We start from the raw sequence: 19,980 nt of genomic DNA on the forward strand, positions 1-19,980 counted from the left end.
CTTTATACTGAACTACTGAATAATTACTGTATTAGATACTTTTTCCTTACAGAATTTAGCAGTCAAGCAACAAGAATTTGGATACAAAGTCAGTGACACTATTTTTAAAAAATCACTATAAAATTATTTATGATCTATAAATGTACTTATTCTATCTCTGTAAATGCTCTTCTAAGGAAACTTGGAAAACATTCACATCTAACCAAAATTACTGAAATGTGTAAGTAAGTGAACTGAATTAAAACATTTGTGACAGGCTCTACTAACAGAAAGGTAACTGAAAGACTCTATCACTGTTTTTCCAGCCCTACATGGCAACAATACCATTATTCTTCAGAGATAGCCAAATAATAGAGAAGAATAAATCAAGCTTGAAGGATTAATCCTTTAGATGCTTAGTTCTCCAACTTTTTATCTCTTTTATACTCTGAAAAATTATTAAGGACCCCAAGGAACTTTCATTTATGTCAGCTTTTAATCTAATACTTACATTTAAAATTTAAATGAAATTTTAAAACTATTTGATAGTTCACTTTAAAATAACAATCATAAATCCACTACACGTTAACATAATATTTTAATTAATAAAACTAAATATTTCCCCCCAAGGTTAGTGAGAGAAATGACATTGTTTTACATTTCTGCATATCTCCTTAATGTTTGAGTTAATAGAAAATGGCTGAATTCTCTTTATCTGCTGTTACATTAAATATATGCCACATGTTGTTTTGGTGGAGGTATATGAAGAAAGATGCATGGATCAGACGATTTGAAATTTTTAAAATATCATCAGGGACTTTCCTGATGGTACAGTGGATAAGAATCTGCCTGCCAGTGCAGAGGACACAGATTCAGTTCCTCGTCTGGGAAGATCCCATATGCCATGGGGCAACTCAGCCTGTGAACAACTACTAAAGCCAGAGCTCCAGAGCCCACGAGCTGCAACTACTGAGCCCATGGGCTGTAGCAACTGAAGCCTGCATGCCCTTCCTAAAGTAGTCCTTCTTCTTTAGGAAGACTGCATGCCCTTGTGCTCTGCAACAAGAGAAACCACTGCAACGAGAAGCTCATGTACCACAACCTAAGTAGTCCCTAAATCTCCACGACTAGATAAAAGCCCATGTAGCAATGAAGACCCAGCGCAATCCAAAATAAATAAACTAATTTTAAAAATATCATTAATTCTCAGGACTTCTCTGGCGGACCAGTGGTTAAAACTCTGTGCTTCCATTGCACGGGGCACTGGGGAACTAAGGATTCTGCCTACCATGTAGCCAAAAAAAATTTTTTTTAATTTAAAAATTAAAACAAAAAAATATCATCAGTTCTGCCATGTACATGTCTGTCAATTTAAATTATTGAATGAATATACCTATTTTCCAGTTATGCAAAAATATTTTCTATATATCCACAACACATCTACTGAACTGAAGATGGCTTGAGTCCTGGAATTATTATTCTCTATTTCAACTTAGCCTAAAGAACCAAATAATTTTTCATTTTTCTTATATCGCAACAAAATTAGTCTGAAAAAAAAAAAACTAATCATGTACCACATAAAATGAAATCTATCAATATCTCAAGTTCTGAAAAGTATATACATATTAAAACAACACTAAGTGTATTTTGTAGAAAAGATAATAAAACTGAATCATCTTGACAGCATAAATATTCCTTCCTTCCGTACATTTCAACATTTTAGCTTTTTTTTCTCTATTGCTTATTTTTTTGAATGTTAGTAATTATCGACTTGAAACAACAGATTTGTCTGCAATAACAAACATTCCTAACTGGCTCAATATTTTGGCTGCTTCCTGCCTTACCTGTTGAGCAATATGAGAAATATGAGCTGCCTGAACTGTTGAACCAGATTGAGGTGCTGTCTCTGAAATGTTACTCTTGTGAGAATCTTCCATAATCAACTGTAAAGAGGAAAAAAAAATCAGTTAAAAGATGCTTTCTAACTTCATTTTCAAGAAATCTTATGACATTTCTCTTCTTAACATGCATACTTTTTCAGAAGAACAAAACAGAGCTTTTCTATACTAAAGGCTGAGCTCAGTTTATCCCACCTCATGTTCCTATACCTCTGCTCTGGGTGTATAGCGACCTAATGATAAAATCTTTTAAAATGGCAAATAAAAAGTGCTATATAATATGTATGGTATATAGTTGTGTAAAATTGATAACTTGGTTGCCTCCATGGAAGAGAACTGGTAGCTATGGTATAGAAAGAGAATAGAGATTTTCCTTGCATATTCTTTTTTTTTGAATTTTGATCCATATGATGTTTAAATTTAATAAATGATATACAAACATAAATTATTATGACTATGTTTTCAAATGTTACCCCACTCAAGAAGTATGACAGGACTTCCCTGGAGGTCCCATGGTTAAGAATCCGCCTGCCAATGCAGCGGACACGGTCTAGGAAGACTCCACATGCCATGGAGCAACTAAGCCCATGGGTCACAACTACTGAGCCCGGGCTCTGCTCTGCAACGAGAAGCCACTACAAGAAGCCTGCGCACCACAACGAAGAGTACCACCCCCCAACAGTCAGCAACAGAGAAAGCCTGCATGCAGTAACAAAGACTCAGTGCAGCCAAAAATAAATATTAGATCAATTTTTTTAAAAAAGTATGATACGCAGGGACACAAGCATTCTTTTCTGCAGTCTAGGGAACAGTTTCTAATTGGATACATAGTTTAATATAGAGAATTTATTGAGCAAAGGTTGAACAGAATAAATGAATGAAATCATACCTAAGGACTTTCTAAAGATCTAGATGATCTAATCAACTGCAGGACATGTAGCTGGATAAGAATGAGAATAAATGGATTATGAGAGATGGAATACGTCAAATAGAACTACTTAGAGACTGGTAGAAGTTTTAGGCAGAATTTAAGGTTTTTATAATTATGTGGAAAGACATAAAAAGAGAGAAGGCTGGCCAGTAAAAAATGAAAAGATGCTCAATTTCATTAAGTATTAGGGAAATGCAAATCAAAACTACAATAAGATACCATCTCACATCCATTATGATGGCTAATATTTTTTAAAAAACAGAAAATAAGTGTTAGCAATGATGTGGGGAAACTGAACATTTGTGCACTGTAGTTGGGAATGTAGAATGGTGCAACACCAGGGAGGAAGAACATGGTAGTAACTCAAAAAACTAAAGCTAGAATTACTATATGATCCAGCAATCCCGTATTTGTGCCTCTATCCAAAGAATTGAAAGCAGGGTCTTACAGAGATATTTGTACAGCTCTGTACATAGCAGAATACAGCCCTGTACACAGTAGCCAAAAGGCAGAAGCAACTCAAATGTTCATCAATGGATGAGTGAATAAACAAAATGTGATATACATATACAATGGTATATTATTCAGCTTTAAAAAGGAAGGAAATTGTGATACATGCTACAAAATAAATGAACTTTGAGGACATATGCTAAGTGAAATAAACCAGTTCCCAAAAGACAAACATTGAATGCTTTCACATATTTAAGTTACTTAGGAATACTCAAACCCATAGAAACAAAGAATGGTGGTTAACAGGGACTGGAGGGAGGGAGAGATGGAGAGTTGTTATTTAATGGTATGAAAAAGCTCTGTAGATTGGCTGCACAACAACGTAATGTACCTAACACTACTGAATTGTATACTTCAAAATGCTTATGATGATAAATTTTATGTGTATTTTTCCATAATTCAAAGAATTTGTAAAGAGAGAGAATTCCTTGGTGGTCCAGTGTTTACGATTTGGTGCTTTCAATGCTGGGGCCCAGGTTCAATCCCTGGTCAGGGAACTAAGATCCCACAAGTTGTGCAGCCTAATTAACTGATTAAAAAATTAAAATAAACATAACAAAATCATTTCCATAGGCTATATTCTAAAAAGGAGAATTACTTGGTTAAAGAGTATGAATATTTAAAGCTTTCTGAAAGAATTGTAGTCCACCAGAAGCACATGAGAAAGCAATGGGAATTTTTTAAAGTCATTACTAATGCAATAGATGGAAAATGGTACACTGTCATACATTTCTTTAATTCTCCATTAATTGTGTGAACTGTTTATATTATTTGTCCATTCATCAGATCTTAGTGTTGTCCCTATTACCCTATATTATTTCTTCATATAAATTTTATTTCTATCATGTTAATACAAATATTCTTCCAATATGACTTAATTATGATTATTTTAAAATTTTGACAAGTTCATCTAGTGCTTCCCTATTGTTTCTTGAACTGCTTTTTAAGCTACATATGGACTCTTCTTTAGGAAGACTGCAGTCATTTTTAACCTACACTAACAGAAGTGGTAATCCCACAGATTAAACATACAGATAGCATCAAAGATGGAATTTTATACTTTCTACATACTATTGCTACTGAAAATGCCTTTTTAAACACTCCATTTCAGAAGACACAAGAATACAGAGCAGAAAACAAAAAGAATAAAATACCTAAGAATAAACCTACCTAAGGAGACAAAAGAGCTGTATACAGAAAACTATAAGACACTGATGAAAGAAACCAAAGATGACATAAACATATGGAAAGATATACCATGTTCCTGGGTAGGAAGAATCAACATTGTGAAAATGACTATACTACCAAAAGAAATCAACAGATTCAATGCAGTCTCTGTCAAATTACCAATGGCATTTTTCACAGAACTACAACAAAAAATTTCACAATTCGTATGGAAACACAAAAGACCCTGAATAGCCAAAGCAATCTTGAGAAAGAAGAGTGAAGCTACAGGAATCAACCTTCCTGACTTCAGACTATACTACAAAGCTACAATCATCAAGACAGTATGGTACTGCCACAAAATCAGAAATACAGACCAATGGAACAACACAGAAAGCCCAGAGATAAACCCATGCACCTATGGGAACCTTATCTTTGGCAAAGGAGGCAAGAATATACAATGGAGAAAAGACAGTCTCTTCAATAAGTGGTGCTGGGAAAACTGGACACCTACATGTAAAAGAATGGAATTAGAACACTTTCTAACACCAACACAAAGATAAACTCAAAATGGATTAAAGACCTAAATGTAAGACCAGAAACTATAGAAGTTTGGAGGAAAACACAGGCAGAACACCCTTTGACATAAATCATAGCAAGATCCTCTATGACCCACCTCCTAGAGTAATGGAAATAAAAATAAAAATGAACAAATGGGACCTAATTAAACTTAAAAGCTTTTGCACAGCGAAGGAAACCATAAACAAGATTAAAAGACAACCCTCAGAATGGGAGAAAATAACTGCAAATAAAGCAACTGACAAAGGGTTAAACTCCAAAATATACAAGCAGCTCAACATCAGAAAAGCAAACAACCCAATTAAAAAATGTTCAGAAGACCTAAACAGACATTTCTCCAAAGAGGACATACAGACGGCTAATAAGCACATGAAAAAATGCTCAACATTTCTGATTATTAGAGAAATGCAAGTCAAAACTACAGTGAGGTATCACCTCACACTAGTCAGAATGCCCATCATCAAAAAATCTACAAACAAAAAATGGTGGAGGGTGTGGAGAAAAGGGAACCCTCTTGCCCTGTTGGAATGTAAATTGATACAGGCACTAAGGAGAACAGTATGGAGATTTCTTTAAAAACCAAGAATAAAACTATCATATGACCCAGCAATCCCACTATTGGGCATATATCATCAGAAAACCATTCTAAAAGACACATGTACCCCAGTGTTCACTGCAGCACTATTTACAATAGCCAGGACATGGAAGCAACCTAAATGTCCACTGAGAGAAGAATAAAGAAGTTGTGGTACATACATACAATGGAATATTACTCAGCCATAAAAAGGAACCAATGTGAGTCAATTCTAGTGAGGTGGATGAATCTAGAGCCTGTTACACAGGGTGAAATAAGTCAGAAAAATAAATATCATGTATTAACACATATGTATGGAATCTAGAAAAATGGTACAGATGAACTTATTTGTAAGGCAGCAATAGAGACGCAGACAGAAAGAGACCTGTGGACACAGCTGGGGAAAGAGAAGGTGGAACGAATTGAGAGAGTAGCATTGAAACATATACATTACTATATGTAAAACAGATAGCCAGTGGGAATTTGTTGTATGACACAGAGAGCTCAATCTGGTGCTCTGTGACAACCTAAATGGGTGGGATGGGAGAGGGAGGGGACATACGTATACCTATGGCTGATTCATGCTGATGTATGGAAGAAACCAACACATTATAAAGCAATAATCTTCCAATTAAAATAAATTTTTAGAAAAGAATATAGAGCAGAGGGGAAAAAAAGATGTAGTGCTAAAGCACTAAAAGAAACTGTAAAAGATTTTTTAAACCCTTGTTAAATTATTCAAAGTGATACTTGGCTGTTTCACTGTGACTCACTGATTTCCCTCCATAACAGTGTTACTAAGAAATCCAGTATCTAACAGAAACTAACATCATCAACAAAACATCACACATTTCCTAGTAAAAGCCATTACAAAACACAAAAGTCACTCAGTCGTGTCCGACTCTTTGTGACCCCATGAACTATACAGTCCATGGAATTCTCCAGGCCAGAATACTGGAGTGCAAGTAACATTTTGGACAATCACTACAACTCTATTTCCTGCAGAAAAGATAACCTATTTTCTGTTTTTTTTTTTTAAAGAGGAACTAACCATCCCCCCCCCCAAATAAAAGTAGCCTTATAGCTTCAGCTTATTAACAATATATATGTATTTTTAAAGTGACGTTATCAGGATAAAACCTTTACCTGCTCATTTTTTGAAAAAAGCTATTATTCCTGAAATTAAGGTTAAGACTAATCTGTTAAAAACCTGCTCAACATACAATTTTATTTTTATGTGTACAAAGGCATTTTCTGTAAAAATAAAGTAAGCCTCAGGCAGCAGCTGGAAGCTTAACATAAAACAATCCCAAGTCGGGCAAAATCACAAGTGGGCAGTGAAACACAGATTCAAAAGTATAGTCAATGGTGGAGTTCCCTGGCTGTCCAATGGTTAAGACTCAGTTCTTTCACTGCTGTGGCCCCAGGTTCAACCTCTGGTTGGGGAGCTAAGATCCTGTAGCCCGTGAAGTGTGGTCCAAAAAAACAAACAAACCACCAATTGATCTGTATTTCAAATGAATAAAATAAACAGACTGAAAGAAAAAAAAAGGTACCATCACTGGGAATGAATAATTTGGGGACCTAAGAAATCATAGCAGCCTTAGATCTTGCAGACATATGAAGAATGTTAAAGGCATGGCACTTTCAGGAAAGTATGTCAAGAAAGGAGCATAGGAATTCCCTGGCAGGTCCAGTGGTTAAGACCCCATGCTTCCACTGCAGGCGGCATGGATTCTATCCCTGGTTGGGGAACTAAGACCCTGCGTGCTGTGCAGCATGGCCAAAAAAATACGGGGAAAAAAAACTGCTAGGAACTAAAATAAGAGCTTTTTATATATCATCATCCGGATTCTCTATTTTAGAGATGTGTAAACGAAGGTTCAAAGAAATTGCCACTTCTATGGATCTCACTTAAGATGTGAATTTAAGATCTGAAGCAGAACTGTTTTAACCCAAAATTCATGTTCTTTCATTCCACACTGCCCCTCCTCCAGGAATACCTTCACCTCCCCACCTCATCCACCTGGCAAACTCATTTTCAAGTTTCATCCCAAACCTAACTGCTCTGGGTCCTTCCTTCCTCGTTCCACTGTACCTTGTTATTTATAATGAGGTTACTTAACTTTCTGAACTGTGTTTATTGACATGTCTGTTTCCCTCAGTCTCAAGGTGCCTAAGAACAGGGCCTCTATCTTGGGAATGTATGCTCTGTGTCCAGCAGAGACCATCAGGTATGCGGTAAAATAGTAAACATCAACAAATATAGTATAATGAAGCAGGTCTTAAGTTTCTCCACCAGTAGATGATGGACAAGTCTGAGGACAAGAAGTCTATTGCTCAACATTTCCACAATTCAACTCAAGATATCCCCTCAAAATTGCTATTAGTCATACTTAATTTGTTTCAGATCTTCAAATGTGCCTGCAATGCTTTCTCTCACCTTCCAGCTTTTATGTATGCTGTTTCCTCTGTCAGAAACACTATCCCTCACGTGACCTATTCCTATGAGTTATTCTTACAGGCAAACTTTCCTGCCTTCCTAAGACTGGTCTAGATGAAGTCTAGAAGCTTTGGCTGTATCCCCAGGGTACAAGTTTCCTCCACCTTTCATGGCACTCATCACAGAATTGAAATGACCTGTTTTCTGTCTCCCTACCAGAAGGCAAGCTCTAGGAGTCAAAGACCACATCCTACTCCAAAATAATACCTTGCGCTTATTACTACTCAATAAAACGTGTTTAGTTGGGTTTACCTACTTAAAACTGACAGAAACAATGATATCTTCAGATACCAAACAAGATTATCTTCAGAAAATTACTTCAACCCAGCTTTATAAACAGGAAAATTCAGGCACAAGAGAATATTTAGAGCTGAAAATTCAGTAGTATCAATATAAATAAATGGGATAACATATGAAAGGAAAAAAACATTTTGAAGGTACTACCACCTACTGGTGATATACCAGTACTGCACAGATGTATCAGATAAACCTTAAAGGATAACCGCAAATGCAATAGAACTAACATATTCGGCTTTAAGAACACCGTACTGATTCTAATTGAGACAGAGGAAAACTGCATATTATACAGTCTGTAGGAAAAACCGCATTTAAATAAAACTGCATACATCTGTTCATAATGAAATTTTCGGGATAAAATGACTTTACAAACATAAGCGAATATACTTTGCTATGATAAAACAAACACATCACAACGAGGCCAGTTTGACGAAGATGCTTGCCAAATTTATGCCGAATTAAGCCTCATAAACGGAAAGGATCCCGATGACTATTATTAGCCCATTACGCCTCAAAAGTTGACAAACAACTAGTCATCGACATCTACAATAGTAGAGAGATAAAGCGAGACGCTCCACGGCGAAGTTGACGCTCTGAAATACCATGCTTAGTTTTGTGACACAGGGGGAAATAGAAGAGAACGTCTTCTCGGTTTGAACGTCTGTCCAGTTGGTAAACAGACGAGTTCTGTCACTCCACACTACCTTCCCATGACTGCTTCGTGTATGATTATTCTACCGTATGTCTCCCCACTCGACTGGAAGCTCCCGGATGATAAGGGTTGGCTCTGCCCCCACAGTGAGCGGTCCGGGCCCCGCACCCCGAGGGCGCCGGGCGCGCTCTACGGTCTCTGGCGGCGCTCGGCGGACGACGCGCGGAGACCAAGGCCATGCCGCCCTCCCCACGGCTCCCGCCCCAACCCCGAGACCTTCGACAGAGGGCTCTCGCCTTGGGCCGCGGAGGCGGCTTCAGAGGCGAAAACCGCCCCGCGGCGGGAGGTCTTCGTTTTAATTTTCATTGGGGGACAGCAGGCGGGAGGGAGGGAGGAAGACACTGCCGACTGAAGGGGTGCAGCAGGCCAGGCAACGAGAACCGGAAGCGCGCCCCGCCGGGAGAGAGTGAGCAGCCCCTCCCCCTTCCGCCGAACGCCCTCCGCACCCCTCCCCCACCGCAGCCGCCCCCGCGCGCCCCCCACCAGACGCACGACCTGCCTCGGCGTCCCCGCGGGGGCCGCGTCCCAGCGCCCTCCTCTTGCCCGGGAACACGGGAGCACGTCCCCACCCCGCCTCCCCCGCCCCCTGCTTACCTGTGGCTGCTGCCTTGCCTCTGTCCGGGGCGGGGAACTTCCACTCCCCCCTCCCAGGTGGATCCGAATTCACTACCCACTTCCCCACCCCCTCACGCGGCGGAGGACGTGCCTCTTTCTTAGGGGTCAGGCGGGGCGGGGAGAATCAGTGTCACTTAACAGCCAACTGTCCTAAGCTACCGTTTCCTCGGCAGTCAGGGCCGCCACTGGCGGCATGATCTACACCAGGCCGGGGGCGGGGGAGGGAAGGGGGGCCAAACTGAGTAACAGAGCGGGGGGGGTGAGGTTAGGGCGGTCCTTCCGTGAGGGCGCCGTCCTACGTCACCGCGTTGCGCACGTGACGCGCCGCCATCTTGTGCCGGGGTATCCCGGGATGGCGAGTCCGCGTAGCGAAGGTGTTATTCTGGCGAGAGTTGGGCGTGGCGTTACCTGCAGTTCCTTTTAGTTTCAGGAGCTCTGTCCTCACTGCTCCCAGACGTGTGTTTTCGGAGGCCAGCACCCGCTCGGGGGGTCAAGAGGTCGCTCGGCCTGAGGCAGTTTTCTTCGGTTCGTGGCGTCAGTCTCAGCTCAGCTCCTACTTGGTGCGGCCCAGAGCTCTTGTCCCGGCTTTGACCCACGCCAGACCTGCCGCCTGTTATAGAGTGACTTGAAGCCTGAAGGCTTGTCCTCAGGTTTTCTTACCACCCAAACTAATGTTAATCCCATAAAACTGCGTTAAGAGTTGTATCTTTAATCACACATGAAAAGATTAAAAGCCACACCCACAAGGTGTCGGTAGGGTGTGTTAGTGTGTCGCGCTGAAGCACAGATTTAGCCCAACTTAAACTAGAGAAAAGTTATAGTACAATCGAGTGTTGTAAAGTAAAATCACATGGGGAATGTAAAGTAAAATCACATGGGGAATTTCCTGGCGGTGCAATGGTTAGGATTACGCGCTTCCACTGCAGGGGAAGCGGGGCTCCATCTCTGGTCTGGGATCTAAGATCCCGCAAGCCGCACAACCCAGCCAAAAAAAAAATAATAATACAATGACACCGTCGTTCGGATACATTACAAAAACTTTTTAAACTTTTTTTTAATGAGTGTCTAACTTTCTGGAGAAGGGATGGTGCATTATTCTGATACATCCTGAATTTTTTGGTTTATCCATTTCCTTGCAAATGTTCTTTGCTGACTTTCTGGAGATAATAAATGATAGACCTTTTAATTTGCTCTTGACAAAAAGTTCCATAATTTTTCTAAAATTTTCCTAGCTTGAGATCTCCAAGTAGGCAACTGATTGAGTCGATAGAGCCCTTTCCCCGTTTTGACCTTTAGGCCCGGATAATGTGATTTAATTATCACATTAAATTAGGGCCGGATAATGTGATATAAAGCTCAAGAGTTACTCTGTGCCAAACTGTGCCAGACTGTCCGAATAACTCACTAATGTTTATCCATTGTCAATCATTCAGGAGAACATTGACTACCTATTGAAGTCCACAACGGTTAGCTGCCCGCGGTTTATTTGTTTTTGGCAGAGCCCTGTGGCTTGTGGGATCTTAGTTCTCCCAACCAGGGATGGAACCCAAATCTCCTGCATTGGAAACACAAAGTCTTAACCACTGAACCACCAGGGAAGTCCCCAACTGCCCTTTCTTTATATTTTCGATTAGGTAAATTATCCAGCCTAAATGTGTCTTATCAAAATTGGGAAAAGTGTAATACTCATCTTATATCCCAACGTTACTTAAAGAATCAAAATGTCATATATCATAGGAAAGCATAGTCCTATAAAAGTAAAGAGTGGAAGAGGTTCTCAGACATCAACCTTTCATGATTATCAAAGCCTAGCAACAGTCATTCTAGAATCCAGGATATTAATGACTGGAAGGCTGGTTCTACATTTATTGTTCTTTTCTTGCTGGGTTATTTCCTCCTTGGAAGACAAGATGCTTAACAAATACTGCTCTGGGCAAGAGGGATTGCCTGCGGGGGGCGGGGCGGCTGGAAAATGTCAACCATTGAAACACCTGAGGGCTCAGCAGGTAAAGAATCCACTTGCAATTCACAGGAGATATGGGTTCAATCCCTAGGTCAGGGAGTTCTCCTGGAGGAGGAAATGGTAACCCACTCTAGTATCCTTATCTAAAAAATCCCATGGACAGAGGAGTCAAGAGTCAGACATGACTAAGCACATAAAACGAGATTTTACTGAAACCTTCAAAATGTGCATGGACTCCTTCTTTAGCCCCCTTTCCACCTATAAAGCATCTTAAGTCTAAATCAAATTTTATGCTATGCAACACTGCCACTCACAAGTATTTAATGTTTCTAGCAGCCTGTTTATTTCTCATGGAAGTTTCCCAAGCTGTACCAACTGGTTTTCTGCAATTCGAGGAATAACTGAAGATGAAGGGGAAAAAAAGGCTTGTTTATGATGCACATACTTTTATCCCAATAGTAAGAATTTTATAAACCAGAAGGACAGGTCTTTGACTTCAGAAGTGAGGAAGTAGAGTAAAACAAAGGAATTTAACTTTCCAAGGTAACTGTTTTAAAGCAAACTGGTCAAACCAGTGGTGGCACCTCATGGGCTCTACTGGACCACTGTTTTCTAGCTAGGAGAGAGAGACATTATAATGAAATAGGTTAAACAATACTGCCTATTCTTTGGGGCTTTGTAGATTGAATGAGTTTAACACAATAAAGTTAGACCCAGTGCCTGAGATAGATTAAGAACTCAATAAATGTTGGATATTAGTATGAAAGATACTGCAATATAACTATCGGAAACTTAGCTGCTAAAAATGTTAATCGGTTGCACATTCCAAGAAGCCTCGTGGGTTAACGAAAGGATTGAGCTGAAGAAGAGGACTTGAGAGCTGTGAAACAGTATCTGGAACAGGCCACCTCTCAAAAGGCAGAAATAATTTAAAACTAGTAAATGTAGGCTTTGTGTTCGAATAGGCTTTGTTTCTCTTTTTGTTTTGTCCTTTTTCAATACTCAAGTCTAAACTCACAGGAAAACCTAACCAAGTATAGGTTCTAAATGCCTGCACTAATTATACGAACTAAAGCTGTACTTGTTTCAACTAACACTCTTAAAACAGGGTTGTCACAGATAACTTAGCTCTGAAACTTTCCTGCTTCGTGTTAACTATGCTTGAACACATAGAACTAATCTGTGAGGCCCTTGGAGTACTGGTGTCCATCCATTACTCCTGCTTTTTACCGGAACTTGTCAGTCCCCCATATCTTACCAACAGTGGACACCTGATCCAAGCTGGGCCATCAGTCTCCCCTCTGGAAATTTATCTTTGCACAAAAATTAGTCTCTCTCTAGGTAAATGAACCTAAAGCTTAGGAGCTTTGTAATGGTCAACAAAACAGTCCGAAATGCAGCACTTGGATGCAATCTCAAAAACGACAGAATGATCTCTGTTCGTTTCCAAGGCAAACCATTCAATATCACGGTAATCCAAGTCTATGCCCCGACCAGTAAAACTGAAGAAGCTGAACTTGAACGGTTCTATGAAGACCTACAAGACCTTTTAGAACTAACACCCAAAAAAGATGTCCTTTTCATTATAGGGGACTGGAATGCAAAAGTAGGAAGTCAAGAAACACGTGGCGTAACAGGCAAATTTGGCCTTGGAGTACAGAATGAAGCAGGGCAAAGGCTAACAGTTTTGCCAAAAGAATGCACTGGTCATGGCAAACACCCTCCTCCAACAACACAAGAGAAGACTCTACACATGGACATCACCAGATGGTCAACACCAAAATCAGATTGATCATATTCTTTGCAGCCGAAGATGGAGAAGCTCTATACAGTCAGCAAAAACAAGACCGGGAGCGGACTGTGGCTCAGATCATGAACTCCTTATTGCCAAATTCAGACTTAAATTGAAGAAAGTAGGGAAAACTACTAGACCATTCAGGTATGACCTAAATCAAATCCCTTATGATTATACAGTGGAAGTGACAAATAGATTTAAGGGACTAGATCTGTCCCATGAGGACAGAGTGCCTCATAAACTATGGACAGAGGTTCGTGACATTGTACAGGAGACAGGGATCAAGACCATCCCCATGGAAAAGAAATGCAAAAAAGCAAAATGGCTGTCTGAGGAGGCCTTACAAATAGCTGTGAAAAGACGGGAAGCGAAAAGCAAAGGAGAAAAGGAACGATATTCCCATCTGAATGCAGAGTTCCAAAGAATAACAAGGAGAGATAAGAAAGCCTTCCTCAGCGATCAATGCAAAGAATTAGAGGAAAACAACAGAATTGGAAAGACTAGAGATCTCTTCAAAAAAATTAGAGATACCAAGAGAACATTTCATGCAAAGATGGGCTCAATAAAGGACAGAAATGGTAGGGACCTAACAGAAGCAGAAGATATTAAGAAGAGGTGGCAAGAATACACAGAAGAACTGTACAAAAAAGATCTTCATGACCCAGACAATCACGATGGTGTGATCAACTCACCTAGAGCCAGACATCCTGGAATGTGAACTCAAGTGGGCCTTAGAAAGCATCACTATGATCAAAGCTAGTGGAGGTGATAGAATTCCAGTTGAGCTATTTCAAATCCTGAAAGATAATGCTGTGAAAGTGCTGCACTCAATATGCCAGCAAATCTGGAAAACTCAGCAGTGGCCACAGGACTGGAAAAGGTCAGTTTTCATTCCAATCCCAAAGAAAGGCAATGCCAAAGAATGCTCAAACTACTGCACAATTGCACTCATCTCACACGCTAATCAAGTAATGCTTGAAATTTTCCAAGCCAGGCTTCAGCAATACGTGAACCATGAACTTCTAGATGTTCAAGCTGGTTTTAGAAAAGGCAGAGGAACCGAGATCAAATTGCCAACATCTGATGGATCATTGAAAAAGCAAGAGAGTTCCAGAAAAACATCTATTTCTGCTTTATTGACTATGCCAAAGCCTTGGACTGTGTGGATCACAGTAAACTGTGGAAAATTCTGAAAGAGATGGGAATACCAGACCGCCTGACCTGTCTCTTGAGAAACCTGTATGCAGGTCAGGAAGCAACAGTTAGAACAGGACATGGAACAACAGACTGGTTCCAAATAGGAAAAGGAGTACGTCAAGGCTGTATATTGTCACCCTGCTTATTTAACTTATATGCATAGTACATCATGAGAAACGCTGGGCTGGAAGAAACACAAGCTGGAATCAAGATTGCTGGGAGAAATATCAATAACCTCAGATATGCAGATGACACCACCCTTACGGCAGAAAGTGAAGAACTAAAGAGCCTCTTGATGAAAGTGACAGAGGAGAGTGAAAAAGTTGGCTTAAAGCTCAACATTCAGAAAACTAAGATCATGGCATCTGGTTCCATCACTTCATGGGAAATAGATGGGGAAACAGTGCAAACAGTGTCAGACTTTATTTTTGGGGGCTCTAAAATCACTGCTGATGGTGATTGCAGTCATGAAATTAAAAGACGCTTACTCCTTGGAAGGAAGGTTATGACCAATCTAGATAGCATATTGAAAAGCAGAGACATTACTCTGCCAACAAAGGTTTGTCTAGTCAAGGCTATGGCTTTTCCAGTGGTCATGTATGGATGTGAGAGTTGGAAGGTGAAGAAAGCTAAGCGCTGAAGAATTGATGCTTTTGAACTGTGGTGTTGGAGAAGACTCTTGAGAGTCCCTTGGACTGCAAGAAGATCCAACCAGTCCATCATAAAGGAGATCAGTCCTGGGTGTTCATTGGAAGGACTGATGTTGAAGCAGAAACGCCAATACTTTGGCCACCTCATGCGAAGAGTTGACTCACTGGAAAAGACCCTAATGCTGGGAAGGATTGGGGGCAGGAGGAGAAGGGGACGACAGAGGATGAGATGGCTGGATGGCATCACTGACTCGATGGACATGGGTTTGGGTGGACCCCGGGAGTTGGTGATGGACAGGGAGGCCTGGCATGCTGCAATTCATGGGGTCGCAAAGAGTTGGACACGACTGAGCGACTGAACTGAACTGAACTGAATGAGTCTCTTTCATCTGCAAACAGCCAATGAGCCGAGAGAGCTACCCAGTGGCTTTCTAGGTCCCAGTTCTAGATCCTGCTGCTTGCCTCAGCCCTTAGGTACCATGAGCCTCTCCTTTGTCCTTGTAATGAATACAACTTTTCTATTTAAAGTAGCTTACTTCGGTTGCCATTATTTCTAGACTAACTACATGTAACAAATACACCTAGACATAGGAGAAACTATTTCCTGTGACCTCCTCCCTTTCTCTGTACCTCACCACTAGTGTGGTATCACTATCTCTTGCATTGTCAATTGCAGTAGCTTCCTAGCTGGTTCCAAGTAAAATCCTACAATGAACAAATACTGGTTACTGTTAGTTGGAGTTTATAAGTAATCAAATTATTTACCTTCAAGATTATGATTACAGGGTGGTAGCAGGACAACTTACAACAGCTTCCTGGAGGAACCTTCTTTATGATGGTCAGAGCAGCCTGCAAGTATCATGCACCTTTGTAAGCCCACAGGTAGTGACAGTGAGTAAGGCTCTCAGGGTAGGAGAGTCAATTTTTTTTTTAATTTGGGTTAATTTTGGCTGCACTGGGTCTTTGTTGTGGCATACGGGCTTTCTCTAGATGTGGCATAGGTGGGCTTCTCTTGTTGCAGTGCACAGGATTAGTTGCCCTGTGGCATGTGGGATCTTAGATCATAGTGGGATCTTAGACCAGGGATTGAACCCACATCCCCTGCACTGGGAGGCGGATTCTTAATCACTGGACCACCAGAAGTATCCAGAAAAAGTAAGTCTATTAACATAAGATCAAGTCACTAGCTCTTGTAGGCTGGAAGAAGCCCAGTGTGGTTGACTTACTATTAAGCAGCCAATTAGTATCCTAGATAAATGGTGCCACCTTGGAAGCTTAGTGTTGGTCTCTGTCAGTATTTACTTGAAGATTCAGAGACAGCAGTAGCTAAATCAGCCTTAGTAAGTGGGAGTCCATGATACTGGGCCTTTGCATACCCTACATCTTTGCCAATGTACCTATTCAATTCACATGCTTATTGTGCTAATGCTGAGATGGTCAGTATGTGGCTAACGTCAACCAGCCATGTCATTCTATTTGGATGTTAAGTGTCTCTGCCAAGGTGAATTCTTTTTCATGGGCATTGACATATGAAGCAAAGATCTTTATACTCGGTCTTCCCTCCTCTATATCCATCTATATAGTTCTGCCCCAGACCTTGCTGCAGCCAATCATCTAGTCTTTTTCCTTTTAACACACTGACCAACTGGCCAGGCCATTTGCCACTGCTCATGAGTTCATACATACTCTCATTTTGAACCACTTCTCCTTCCACACAAGATGGATGGATGATCACACGTTAATATCTGCCCATTGAGAAGATTTTCCTTGCAACTGCCTTTCAAAGTTACCCCTCAGAATGGCTGTAACTGACTCATAAGCCAAATGGGCTTTTTCCACCTGCTTTAGCAGGAGCCACCCCTGTGCCCCACTATGGCCACAGATATGAGCTGAGTGAAGAACACTGCTGTAACTGCAGTAGGTAACAGGAGCTTCTGGGTTACCTCTGCACACATTTTGCTTGTGTCCTCTGATTCTGCTTAAGCTTGATCCCAGGTATAATCTTTCTGTCTAATGATGTCTTGGTGTTAGGCTCCTCTGACTTTATGACTTGGTACATTTGACAGAATCCAATCAGTGGTGGACAGTTCCAGACGTATAGTCACTTAGTGTCCCCTGGTCAAGTTTTCCATGTCCATCATGGCCCAATAGCACACCAGAAGCTGTTTTCAAAAGGCTTAAAATTCTCTGCTACAGCTGGCATATTCTTGCTCAAGATATTCAATAGCTTACATTTGATTCTCCCACTGGGTCTTGCCATAAACATCCCACTGCTTCTTTTCCCACAACTGTCACCTCCAGCACCAAGGGATCTGCAAGATCATACGATTCCAAACCTTACTTAAAGCTGTCACCTGGTTATTGTCCAGAGCAGTATTACTAGGCATGAAATATGCTGTCTGCAGAACCCAAAGAGGCTCACCAAGGATTGTGCTTCCTTCTTTGAGAAAGGGGATGCAAGATGCAGTGATTTGTTTTTTCTGTCTTAGGGGATATGTCAGCATGCCCCTGACCACTAGACCTCTGAATCTTCAGAGAGTTTATTTCCCATCCTCTGGATTGCATGCAGCTTACCAAGACCTTCAGGGTACTAACCACTTCTTGTTCTGTCTGATCAGAGTGATGTCACGTAATATAATTCTGGGGCAAAACTGTAAATCTATGTTCCTGTCCTTTCTATGTAAACTACTTCTGATTCTTTAAAAATTTTAATTGATATAATTGACATATTAGTTTTCAGATGTACAATGTAATGATTCAATCTATGTATATATTACAAAATGATCACCACAGTAAGTCTAGTTAATATCCATCACATTTAGCTACAAAATATTTTCCTTGAGAACTAATTGATTCTCTTTCTTGACTGGAATACAAAAAGACACATTTGTCCAATCAATGGCTACATACTATGTACTGAGACCATATTAATCTGATCTAACAAAGATACAACAGCTATAATTGGGTCTACTATTCAGTTGAGCTTGCAGTAATGTACTGCCATCCTCCAGGATCCATGAATTTCTGCAGGGACCAAACTGGTGAATTAAAAAGAGCTTAAACAAAGACCACTACCTCTGGTGACATTGCCACCATTTCCTCATAAGATGCAATGTTAATAGTGTTATTAATTTATTAACTTGCTAAATTGGGAGCCATTTCAGTTTCCCATTTCTTGACTTTCAATTCTATTCCACTGAGAGTGGTCTATCCTTCTGCCAGTATCACACTCTCTTTATTATAGCTTTGTAGTAGGTTTTGAAATATGGGCATGTAAGTACTCCAACTTTATTATTCTTTTTAAAGATTGTTTTGACTACTGGGTCCTTTATATTTACAGATGAACTTTAGGATTAGTCTATTCATTTTTGCAAAATAGTCAGCTAGGACTTTGATACTATGTTGAATCTGTAGATCAATTTGGAGGATATTGCTATCCTACCAATATTAAATCTTCCAATCCATGAACATGGGACCACTTTCCATGTGTGTAGGTCTTCTTTAGTTTCTATCAACGATTTTGTAGTTTTTAGTATACAACTTTGCACTTTGATTAGAATTAAGTATTTATTCTTTTAGATGCTATTTTAAATAGAATTGGTTTTTAAATTTCATTTTTTGGAATGTTCATGGCTAATTAATTAAAAAAATAGATTTTTTGTTGATCTTGCATTCTGCAACCGTGTTGAACTTGTTTAGTAGTTTGCATGTGTGTATTCCTTAGAACTTCACATATACAAGTCGTTTCATCTGAGGCTAGAGATAGCATTAATTTTTCTCGTTCAATCTGGATAACTTACATTTTTCTTTCCTAATTGCCTTTGTTGGAGCAGCCATGAAGAGAGACCCCGCAGCCAAGGAAAGAGAAACCCAGGTAAGATGGTGGGCACTGAGAGAGGGGATCAGGGGGCAGACAGGCTGAAACTACAGTCACAGACAACTAGCCAATTTGATCACATGGACCACAGCCTTGTCTAACTCAATGAAACTAAGCCATGCCGTGTGGGGCCATCCAAGACGGACAGGTCATGGTGGAGAGGTCTGACAGAATGTGGTCCACTGGAGAAGGGGATGGCAAACCACTTCAGTATTCTTGCCTTGAGAACCTCATGAACAGTATGAAAAGGCAAAAAGATACGACACTGAAAGATGAACTCCCCAGGTCAGTAGGTGCCCAATATGCTACTGGAGATCATTGGAGAAATAATTACAGAAAGAATGAAGGAATGGAGCCAAAGCAAAAACAATACCCAGTTGTGAATGGGACTGGTGATAGAAGGAAGATTAGATGCTGTGAAGAGCAATATTGCATAGGAACCTGGAATGTTAGGTCCATGAATCAGGGCAAATTGGAAGTGGTCAAACAGGAGATGACAAGAGTGAACATCAACATTCTAGGAATCAGTGAACTAAGATGGACTGGAATGGGTGAATTTAACTCAGATGACCATTATATCTACTACTGTGGGCAGGAATCCCTTAGAAGAAATGGAGTAGCCATCATAGTCAACAAAAGAGTCCGAAATGCAGTACTTGGACACAATCTCAAAAATGACAGAATGATCTCGGTTCATTTCCAAGGCAAACCATTCAATATCACGGTAATTCAAGTC

At 40.4% G+C, this 19,980-nt stretch overlaps 1 protein-coding gene and 1 long non-coding RNA gene across 51 annotated transcripts in view; one reads left to right on the plus strand and one right to left on the minus strand.

Annotated features, from left to right (window-relative positions):
* The window catches only part of ATF1 (activating transcription factor 1), a 65,028-nt gene extending 53,446 nt beyond the window's left edge, over nucleotides 1–11,582 (minus strand). For 8 of the 50 annotated variants that reach the window (XR_014082674.1, XM_081592504.1, XM_081592495.1 and 5 more), the window contains exons 1-2: nucleotides 9,742–9,972; nucleotides 1,824–1,922 (exon numbers count right to left, since the gene is read on the minus strand). Coding sequence is in view for 27 of the 50 variants with exons in the window: in XM_081592495.1 (XP_081448621.1) it covers nucleotides 1,824–1,916 (93 nt within the window). In the remaining 23 variants the exon portion in view is untranslated. Of the gene's footprint in view, nucleotides 1–1,823; nucleotides 1,923–2,766; nucleotides 2,818–9,037; nucleotides 9,973–10,170; nucleotides 10,373–11,448 lie in introns of those variants that run through there. The other 42 variants (XR_014082675.1, XM_081592516.1, XM_081592496.1 and 39 more) reach the window with 17 other exon arrangements.
* A 35-nt stretch (nucleotides 11,583–11,617) lies between these two features.
* On the plus strand, nucleotides 11,618–19,241 carry LOC145546232 (uncharacterized). The gene is made up of 3 exons (XR_014082683.1): nucleotides 11,618–11,768; nucleotides 12,059–16,522; nucleotides 19,201–19,241. It is a non-coding gene; the product is annotated as an uncharacterized LOC145546232 (long non-coding RNA).
* Nucleotides 19,242–19,980: the final 739 nt, after the last annotated feature.

Source organism: Giraffa tippelskirchi, chromosome 4 (assembly GCF_054371585.1).
Source record: "Giraffa tippelskirchi isolate mGirTip1 chromosome 4, T2T-mGirTip1v1.2.pri, whole genome shotgun sequence".
Lineage (NCBI taxonomy): Eukaryota > Metazoa > Chordata > Mammalia > Artiodactyla > Giraffidae > Giraffa > Giraffa tippelskirchi.